Here is an 11,155-nt window from a genome sequence, read left to right as displayed (position 1 = left end):
ACTGATTTGCATAGTTTGTATTTAAAATGTAATCAATAAATGCACGCAAATACTGACTACAACTTTCAGATTATTGTAGCGAAGGAAGTACACTATTCTCCTCCCAGCTACAGTGAAATACTCTAAAAAAAAAAAAAAAACCCAAATACACTCAAGTAATGTAATGTGCGTTATGTCGGGCCCACAGAGCAGGAACTCTGGAGGCCAATTTGATATTAATTTCTCACAACTAAACTTTGACATTCTCATTAGGCCCAAATAATTACTTAAGCTCATTCTGAGATAAAGATAACCCTGTCAGTTATTATCACAGGATATCCAGCTGTGTGACTGATGTCTGGTGTTGCAGTTGCATGTCTTTCCAGGAGGTGGCGTGACATCACTTCCTGCATGAGACCAAACAACCAGTTACATTTCACTGTGACAATAAATCTGCATTTTGAAGACCAAAACAGGCGCTACTGTTAAATAAAAAAAAAAAAAAAAAAAACTAAATACACATAGAAATGTAAGGAACTCATAAAGAAGTTCAGTCTATTTTAAATAAAGCAGGTAAATGAGACATTCAATAACAGGTCTTATGGTCTGCCTGTCCAGACCTTGATTTGATTTGATTTGATTTGATTTGATGTATTCTTTCAAGCATGTAAAGACAGTTGATATGTCAACACACATAATTTTACACATATCCAACAAATGCTAATCCAATGTCAATTTGCTTATACCTAGTACATGCTTGAATGGAGTAGGAAGAAGTCAGACTTATCCAGTCCTACCCCATGACATCATCTTACCATCATTGGTTTGCAAGCATATCTCTACATAGATAATTCTCTTCTACACCACATTTTTTATGTCCACACTTAAATTATTCCATAGTTTTACCCCACTTATGGAAATACAAAATCTTTTTTTGGTTGTACGTATAGCATGAATTTTTAAGTTTAACTGACCCCTTAAATTGTATCCCCCTTCCCTTTCATTAAATAGTTTTTGAATTCCACCAGGTAATAAATTGTTCCTGGCTTTATACATAAACACAGCAGTCTTATATCCCACTAAATCAAAACATTTTAACAATTTAGACTGTATGAAAGCTCCAATGGTGTGATCCCTATACCCCATCTTATGCACAATTCTTATCGCTCTTTTTTGTAATATATACTTGCCCTACCACTGCAGCATATCATGTCTCTGCACTGGCACTAAAAGAGCACTGTATACATTTAATATTACTGGACACAATCAGACCAACCTACACCAAAATCAAGGCTGTCTGGGACCAGATGCCTCCAGTTTTTCAGCTATAGCAGATGAGCACACTCTGTCAGGTTCTGTGTCACTTGGCTTAGGCCTGAGGGGAATACTAGTGCCTGCATGTGGCTCGTATCCTTGGACCTGAGCTATAAAGCCATATTGAGTCAGTTCACCTCCTCTGCCTAATTCACACAAGCTAAGGAGATTGACAGGCAGGAGATCTCAGCTCAAACTGACCTATTAAACAGTAAAGATGAGTCATACACATTTCTCCCATTTGTCAAACCATCTATTTTAATGTTTTCACACCGGGTTTCATTGAACAGAGGAATAAAGCAGGCTCGTGCCTCTGAAAAAGGTAATGAGTTTGGGTTTGCCTGAATGTAGATCACTGGGCTGATCTTTAGTCCATGTTATTCCTTGGGCTCTGTCCAAATGTGTCACATTCAAGCACTCAAAGTCTGCATCAGTGTACTATGGATGTAAGAGCTGTCCAAGGCCTAACAGAAAACCACAGTGGGTTCTGAAATTATTTAAGACACCAAATGTTTTTCTGGAAGTGCACTGTGAATCTATTTAAAAGGGCATTTTCCTGTTTTATTTCCCTCATTCAACCTAAATTACAAATGAGGGAATTTTAGGTAAGGATGGGTTAAATAGGATGTTACTTTTTGAGATAAATTGGGCTAAAAATGCTTGGTACATGGTGTAAACATATACTGTATATGAATCTATTGCTGTGATACTGTTTCTGACATTTATCTGGCAACAATGTAAAGTCCTATGAACAATGGAGAAAGTCCCACCTGGATCTGATCTAACCCTGGATCTGAGAGAGTGATTAAACACAAAGCAGATGCTCCTGATGCACAGATCAGCGATAATGTCACAAGAAAGGAAAAGGACTTTTGTTAGTTAAATTGCATAAACTTTAAAAGCCTTTATTATCATAGCTACAAGATTCAAGACAAGACACAATATATCGACCACACACCAGTGTCCTTTACACACTATAAATGTGGGTATAATGCTTTAGCAGTTGTTTTATGCAAGTGGATAACTGTCTAACAGCACGTCAAAATAAAATGAACCTTGTTAATATACAGATCTGCAGAGGACAAGTGCATATTGCATTGATTTGTTATTGAGTGAGAGACCGTGGATTGTATGGTGAGCTGCACTGAGCCATGGCTGTGGACTGCCTGGCTGAATTTTCACAAAACTCAGTCACAGGAGTTTTATAGACAAAATGAATCAAGTTTCATTTTCAGTAATAAAAAGAGGATCTATTCCCACTGGCCCCTCAGTGTACAGTCAGGTTTTAATCAGAGCCCCAGAGGCCTGACAAGGAATAGTGGTTGTGCCCAACATATGCCTGTGCGTTTGAACCTGTTATCTAATCTTAATGTAAGTATAAATGTCTGCTGTGTAATCAACATGCAGATTCTATTGTTTGTGTGTTGTGTGATTTATTTTTACCTTAAAGCAGCCATCTGCTGCTCTGCTGCTGCTTCTCTCTGGCTGTTAGTCAGACAAGGAATTAATCAGGCTAATTATCCCTGTGCTGAGATCTAGGTGAGCTGTGTGACGTGAACTGCCGCCAGAGCTGAGGCTGACATTTGTGTCCTGTTTGATAGAATAAAAGAAAATCAGCAACACATTAAAAAGTAGGTTAAAAATAAGTGCTCAGTTTGTCAGAGCAAGAGAATTTATGAAGACCCAGTCTATAAGATCAATAATGAAATTCCAAGAATAAAAATGAAGATGATGGAAGTGTGCATAAGATGACAAAGAGTCAGGATAAAGGCAGTGTAAGAGGAAGAGAGGTGTGGTCTTAAAGACAAAACAACAACAACAACAAAGAGGATGACAGGGTGAAGAGGAGCAGAGGAAAGAGGCAGAGACAGTGAAGGAGGGTCAGAAAGAGCCGAGCGCTGCTTTGGAATAAATCTGTGTCAATCTGATCAGTGTGTGAGGTGAACTCACTACAGCTTCACTGTGTGGATACACAAGCTGCACTCAGACAGACTTTAAGGTAAGAACTTTTTCCCAGTCACTTCAACTGGAACCATGTGTTATTGTCATCTGTTATTAGATGAATAATTTCAGCCAGGTGAAACAAAGAGATCTGCTAAGAGTTGCTCCATATTTACCAATCGGAGGCAAAGAAACAGAACCTGTTAACTGCCCAGAAATAAAAATGTGAATGTCTTATAAAAGTAATGAATGATAAATAATTGGTCATAAAATTATTACATGAAACAGCTTCAACTTTATATGTAAATCAGTCCAGCAGGCATCAGTTGGAATAAAAGCAAAGTAACTTGTCTCTAGAGACTTTGCTGATGTCAGTTAGCGACAGTATTAAATTTTGGCTGAATGCAACTTTGTAGTAACTTTAAGAAGTAAAGCGCTTCCCTATAACGTGGATACCTAGTGTGGTTAATGTATAGTTCCTAAAGGTTCAAATCATTTTAATCTTTGTTTGATTTTTGATGTTGTTTGAATAGGTCTTTTATTTTATGGATATTTATTTCCTGTGGGGGTGTTTTGTTTTTGTTTATTTTATTCTGTGTCAGTTAGGGAGAATTGTCATTTCCATGTTTTTATATGGATAACTTAAATGAACCTTGAACCAATGGATCTAAAAATAATGTATGAAAATGGATTCATGTCTGATCCCAGTGAGCCCAGTGGAAACTACAAATAAATTTAAATATTCAGGTTCTTTGAAAAATGCTCATGAAACATGAATAACCAATCACACCTGGATGAAAGAATTAAAAACATAATACATTTTGTAAGAAGGAGGTTTCCACATTTTTAGATCCCAATTCTAATGACCACAGAAAAAGAAACATATTTTACTTCACTGTACTAAAGTTAGGGTTGATGGAACAATCTCAAAGAGAGGATTATCAGGCCATGCCTTTGTAAATCTTTAGAGCCCCATAATAAGCAACACCATTTTCAACCTAGCCTAAAATGCATATATAATGATTTTGTAAAGTGTTCTTCAAATATAACCTATCATACCATGCACACATCGGAAAGTCGCCCCACACTGAGCTTAATACAAAGCATCCCTGAATCCTATCCTCACCCAAGTGAAGAACAGATATTGTATCTGCACTGACACTGATCTTATTAGGCACTGGGATTATTGTAGTTTTGTCTAGATAAAATCTTTGTTTACAAATGGAGAGGGCTTTATTTTGTCAGAGGCAAATGTCTTTTTAATCACAGGTCTAACTCCAGTTGTCAGCTTTTAATTTGGGACTAATCACACTACTTCAATATTCACCTTGGCCATATGGTGCAGGGCAGGTGCATGACCCCAGTGTTCGCCGTGGATTACCACACACACACACACACACAGGAGCATGCGAGGCTGAGGAAGCCCACTTATCTCTTGCGAAGGTAGCACAACAACTGTTTGCAATTAGGTTAAGTGGGTGACCTGTGGGTGGTAATAAACACAGGACTAAACAGTACAGATTGGCTGTGACGTGGTTCTGTTCCTTGACCATCTGTCTCTGCTCTAAGCCATGTAAATCACAAGAAGAACCACAGAGGCACAACATGTTTATCACTACGGTTGTTTCCCCTTTAGACACTTTTGCAAGTTATACAAAGATGCTTCATATTTAATAACAGGTAATGATTTTTCTCTGGTTTCTGCAGCTCATTAAATAACTTTTGCACTGTGAATAAATGAAGGCAGCCATGATCTTTGTCACTCACCAGACTGTTTTTTGCTTTTTTTCCTCACTCTTTTTCAATTATTGATAAAATATATTGCATCACATATGAACTGTCAACACAAACTCGCACGGATACATACACACATTATAGAGGCTGGTCATTGTGAGCAACAGGTGGTCGGTGAGGCTTAGTTGCCACATCACGTGTGTGGCATTTCTAAATGCCGAGCCTGTATAATGAGGGACATGTCACAGCTACAGAGAGGTCAGCTACCCTTTATGACATTAATACATGAAGTATATGTAATTTACATGGAATCACTGGGGTTCCGTTTTCAGGATATTTTTGGGAACCAGGTTTAAATGCATTAATAGCTGTAAATAGATCTGTGATCTATAGTCATCACATTAGTGCTGCTTTTATCATTATCCTCCAGGTCAAATCATGAATAAACCAGCAAAATCCACTCAAGAACTGATAGCTCAAAAATAATTATTGTTATGGGTCACTCTATTACGCTATACTGAGCTTCCATTTGGGTTCCTAGGAACCATCTAACCACACAGAAGGTAATGACAGAAGTCTAACTGGTGGTCAGGCTGTCACACCTCTGAATTGGACTAATCCTTGTCTGGCTCTGGCTCTGGCTCTGCCTTTGCCATGTCAGGTCCCTGTTCAGGCAGAGTGCAGGTAACTGGGGACAGAGAAGTCTGACTGACAACCAGCTTCACATCCTGCTGGGAACTGAAGAGCTCTGTGCTTGTCAGCTTGGTCTAAAAGTGTCTCTACTCACTGTCCTTTGTGTTTAGGGAAACTGACACTAACAGCAAAAAGAGACATTTTAACTCATGTTTGTTTGTTTTGTAGATACAAAAACAGAGTACTGGGGCAAAATATTAAATCAACCTACAATATTATGCAATCCAATACAACAAAGTGACCACAAACTACAGCCTTTGATGAGGAATAAATCCGAACTGACACCTCTCTGAGAGACTTTCAACAAAAAAGCTGAAATATCTTTATCTTATATCTGATATTTTGTATTTACAGGGTTATTCCTTTCTTCAATGGTGCAGCGAGAGACAGAGCAAGAGAGAGACAACATGCAGAATAAATAAATTCTCTTGGAGATACATCTGTTTGGTTAGTTCATTGTAAATGAGTGGACCCTTTGTTATCGTGCTCTGTGATGTTTCCATTGCAACACAACTTTGACTTCAACTGGCATCACACATTTTGAAGTGAAGCCAAGCTCCTTTCTTTTTCTGGCTGAACTGTTGGATGGGGATCATGAGGAACTCTCAGTCTCTGATCCGTGTTGCCATTGTATTTTCTTTACTTTCACTCCACCTATGCCCTGCATGTGCAGGCTCAGGGTCTGACTATAATTATAGAGCCCACCCACGCTTTGTTTGTGCCCCTGTTCCTGTGGATGTAGACCCCTCCTGCTTTCCCACAGCAGGTCCAGGCACAGGGGCAGCAGGGCTCAGCAGACCAGGCCATCAAAGTGCACCTCCTGCTGGCTGGTGGGGGGCGAGCGAAGAGGCCAAAGCCACCATCCTCCACCTCAGAGAGAGTCTTGTGCAGCAGAAAGAGGCCATCCTGGAGCAGAGGGAGACCATTAGAGAGCTGACTGCCAAACTCACCCTGTGTGAGGGCTCTGGCCGGGGCATGATGCCTCATGGTGAGCACCACGGTGCTGTCTCACAATCCCATCATGCAGGAGTGGCCAGTCATCACACCTACCATGGCAATGGGCACTATAGCAACCAGCAGAGTCACCATGGAAACAGCAACCTCATGCCAGATTCAACACACAACCCTGCTGTAGCGGGACAACGACCAGTTGCAGAGCACAGCAGCAGCAACCAGAGGAAGGATAAACATGTGACACCAGGGGATATCACATCATCACCAGAGCACATGGAGAGGATGTTGCAGGCACTGAAGGAAAGGCTGGACAACCTGCAGGTGAGCAGCAAGAGGGGGAAACGTTTTTCAACTTTGGACCTGCAATTAATAAGGATGTTTGTAAGAAACAGTATCCTCAAGTAAATATACAACAGCTGCTAAATGAGAAAGAGATGGGAATAGGAAGGCTTCGTGCCTATAGTATATGACTTTTCCTTGTGTGGACATTAATTATGCTGTCGTCACCAGATTGTTTAACCAGGACCCGAAGTGGTATATCTGTTAAGTACTTTAGAACAGGAACAATGAATTGCTTAATCACATAAAACCACTCACTACAATGCCAACTGAGACAAACATATCCCTCAGGTACATGTCTATACAGCAACAAGCTCATACTGATGTAAGATATTCTGGACTGTTTTACTGAGTTACCTGCCATCTTGACTTTCTTAGTGCGTTTATTTGTTCTTTTCTGCTGTACCTCCTACTTGGATTGTGATCACAGACAGATGTACGGAGCTATGAGCTATGAGCCAGTGTGTGTGTGTGTGTGTGTGTGTGGTGTTGGGGGGATTCATAGCTCTAAGATCAACTGTAATAATAATGATCTCCATTGACAGGCTAGTCATCAGGGAAAGCACCAGGACCTAAATAGAAGAGAAGTATATATGGATGTGGGAGGGGTTACAAAGCACCCACCTGCTGTATAATCAGTGAATGTAAATAGCAGGCAAAGTGCAAAATACACACAGGTGCTCTCTAAGTCTTGCTGTAGGTGACAGAACAACATATGTGTTTAGTATCATAAGAGTTCTTGATACCAGTTTATGCCAAAGCAGCGCTGATGCCTTCAAGACTTCACCTGTGTTCTTCCCTCAGCAGAAGAGGAACACATCCATGGCCTACTCCAGCTCTCTGAAGGAACTGCTCCAGAATAAGATCAGTGCTCTGGAGCAACAGCGGCACCACCGAACCACCGTCCTCAGAGGTCCTGAGCACCATGGTGATGACAGCAGTCACAGAGATGATGGAGATCACCATGAAGACGACCACCCTGATGATCACAAAGATGACCACAGCAATGGTGGTTACAGTGACAGTGGGAACTACACCGATCACGGCCGCACCAGTGACCATGCAGGCGGTGACCACGATGATGATCAACACAGTAATGAAGCAGACAGTCACAGTTACCTTCCACACAGAACACCGGAGTTCTCCATTTCAATAAGTAGTCACTTACTTTGGATGGCAATATGTATATTTGATTTCATCTTCTAAATTCTATTTTAAAACATAAATGATGGTCATGTTTCAAAATATATTTGTGACCTTAGAAGGCACAGTTGACAAAACAATCTTGATCTAAAGTGCTAGAGCAGCTACTAAATGGACCTACATGGACCACAGTTTCTGAAGTCAGGAATGAATGTTGACACCCAAATTTTAAGCAAACATGAAGAAGAAAAAGAATGCCAAGGAAAACTACACAGACGGATCAGAAGCTTTGGATGAGAACAGTTACTGGATGAACACCGAGTTGAGACTGTTCTTTCAGTGAATGTTATGTTTCCTTAAAAACAGGTTCCAACAGGAAGAAATCCAAGAGTCCCGACACCTTCCAGATTAGTTTCCCTATGAAAACCAACTACATGTACGGGCAAGTGAAGAGGACTCTGCTGCAGGAGATCTTCGCCCTGACATTGTGTCTTTGGATGAAGACGGGCGTGGGGCCTGGACTGGGGACGCCCTTCTCGTATTCTGCACCTGGACAGGCCAATGAGTTAGTGCTCATTGAGTGGGGGAACAACCCCATAGAGCTGCTGGTTGATGACAAGGTGAGGGAGAAGAAACAAAACCCCACACTACTCCTCTGAGTACACCAATAATGACCTACATAATATTTTACACAGACTTATTTTCTCAGTTAGTGACAGGATGCTACATGAAAATAACTTTTCTGTCATAGTGGAAACTGTTTTCAGGAGCTCCCTGGAAAGATTTCTGTTTATCTCTGTACTCCTGTTGTTGGTTTGCAGAGGGTGAGACTTACTTAGAAACACGTGATGTCACATGCTTCCATGCACCAATCAGGATTTTAACAGCATTTGAATTTGAATCTCATTAGTTTGGTGGGTCATTTGCTCACTGTCTAGAAACTGATCAAATTAGTTCATAAAGACTGAGATTAGTATTGGTATTAAACAATAAATAATCCCTAAAAGTTTTCTTTTTTAAATTTTTTAAAGGTGCTGTGCATTACATCTAGCAGTGAGGTTTCAGATTGCTCCTATGTAGGTATAAAAGGCTCATGCTAAGCTAAAGGAAATCTAACAATTCTTATTTTCTGGTGACTACGCATTAATGAAAACATAGTTATGCATACTATAACCCATTTCTGCTAATAAATCATTCTGCACCTTTAAGTGGTATAAAGTTTTATCTGGCTCCAGATCTGTGAAATCTGATGCATTGCCTTAAGTGAAGTCACTTGAGGTAATTACTCTTACGCTTGCTGGCTTCTACATTTTAGTCAATTAGCTGATTAAGCAGAAGTGCTCACATCAATGTTTATGCTGTTTAATAAACTGTTTACATGTTAAAAAATATTCCATATATATATTTCACCGTCTTCACTATCCTATCCACAGTCAGTGATGTTGCCCTTGTCTCTGGCTGATGGGAAGTGGCACCACATGTGTGTGACCTGGTCAACACGGGACGGACAGTGGGAGGCCTACCAGGACGGCCTGCAGAAAGGGTCTGGGAACAATCTTTCATCCTGGCACTCCGTCAAACCTGGAGGGGTTTTTATCCTGGGACAGGAGCAGGTAAAGAAAAACAACTTATGTAGCAATTTAGCAGATGCAGACAAACTTTTACAAAGATACATACTTGTGAGAGAGTTAAGTGAAAAAGAAGGGAATTACTGAATGCAGAAAAATGAATTTAATTTGGAGTAATGTCTAAGCCTTTATGGGTTATTTGTGCTAACTGTATTTGTGCAGCTGTGCTCTAAAAAAAAAAAGGTAGACTGACAATTCTCATATTTCTCTGCTTCAGGACACTCTTGGAGGTCGTTTTGATGCCACTCAGTCATTTGTGGGTGAGATGTCAGACCTCCACATGTGGTCACACGTCCTGAGCGCCAACGACATCTACAGCCTGGCCTCCTGCAGCAGCCATCTTAGAGGAGACATCATCGCTTGGTCCGATACAGAGGTGGAGCTTCACGGAGGTGTCGCCAGATACCCCTTTGACCTCTGTCACTGAAGGCTGAACTTAGGACACAACTTGGAACAAACCAAGAACATTTACTGCATCATCTAAAGAAGCTACAGCGATGGAAGAAAGGGCAAGAATAAAAGAAAAGATACTTTGTATTTTAGTTGATTTTATAGGACGATCACACAGTGGCACCAGCTCCTCCAGACTCAGAACCAATGCCTTCGTTTAATCTGTGACTTTTCAATAAAAACTAATGAATAAATAGAAACCAGGCAAATCGGTATTTACAGATTCTGTGTTAGTTGTCTTGGGCCTTAGCTCCTGGCCGTTATTTAACATATTCATGGGGTAGCATTTTATTTTAACAGACAAGTGCTGTATGTGTCATATTGCCATAATGTTAATAAGACTAAACACTGCTGGCTCTATGACTATATTAGCAGACCTTACACTGATTCAATGGCAAACTGTATGGTGTTAGTATAATACTGAAACTGATAGAAACGTGCTGCAAAATCTTTTTCTACTCTGGATTCTCTTTTTTAAAGGTTTCCATAGAAGTTACAGCTAATTTACCAAAGAAACTGTAGACTTAAAATTGTGTTATACTTTATAATTTTAATAATCTAGATATTGTTATTTTGGGAAAAATACTGCTTTACAGCCTCTGCTAATTTTAAAGTTATTACATGAACTCTTGCTGCAGTTTTATATTGTAACAAAGCTTATTTTAATAAATGGTCTGTGTTTTTTTTTTTTAATTTAATTTACAGTAACTTTAATAAAAAATCTGATATTTTGGAAAACAAAATAATTGCACTGTGGCTTTTTAATTTCTGAAGTGATCCAGCCTCAACTATATATTCATTACTACATATGAAACACAGAATTTAGGCAAGGCTAGAACTGTGACTTTACATATTGTGTTTTTTCCAGCTGTTATGACAAAATAAAAGTTTTTGGTGACATATGCGAACTGTTATCATCTCCACAGGGCTGTTTAATGATGATCATTGATAGTTTTAACCTTAACACAACAGGTTCTGAA

General features: G+C 39.8%; 1 protein-coding gene across 1 annotated transcript; it reads left to right on the top strand.

Annotated features, from left to right (window-relative positions):
* Positions 1-3,184: 3,184 nt before the first annotated feature.
* LOC109970166 (neuronal pentraxin-1) lies at positions 3,185-10,806 on the top strand. The gene is made up of 6 exons (XM_020617545.1): positions 3,185-3,292; positions 6,016-6,936; positions 7,759-8,110; positions 8,464-8,717; positions 9,531-9,710; positions 9,943-10,806. Exons 2-6 carry the CDS (start codon positions 6,247-6,249, stop codon positions 10,150-10,152), a joined length of 1,686 nt encoding a protein of 561 aa, XP_020473201.1. The 5' UTR covers positions 3,185-3,292; positions 6,016-6,246; the 3' UTR covers positions 10,153-10,806.
* The last annotated feature ends 349 nt before the right edge of the window (positions 10,807-11,155 follow it).

The sequence above is a fragment of the Monopterus albus genome, unplaced genomic scaffold (genome assembly GCF_001952655.1).
Source record: "Monopterus albus unplaced genomic scaffold, M_albus_1.0 scaffold192.1, whole genome shotgun sequence".
NCBI lineage: Eukaryota > Metazoa > Chordata > Actinopteri > Synbranchiformes > Synbranchidae > Monopterus > Monopterus albus.
Note: the sequence above shows the minus strand (reverse complement) of the source record. Positions and strands in the feature narration are given on the sequence as shown.

Excerpts from the sequence above, each read along its gene's own strand:
- LOC109970166 (XM_020617545.1), top strand. The coding sequence starts at position 6,247 with ATGGGGATCATGAGGAACTCTCAGTCTCTGATCCGTGTTGCCATTGTA. Across the intron at positions 6,937-7,758 it reads AAAGGCTGGACAACCTGCAG|CAGAAGAGGAACACATCCAT; the intron begins GTGAGCAGCAAG and ends TTCTTCCCTCAG. Across the intron at positions 8,111-8,463 it reads GGAGTTCTCCATTTCAATAA|GTTCCAACAGGAAGAAATCC; the intron begins GTAGTCACTTAC and ends CCTTAAAAACAG.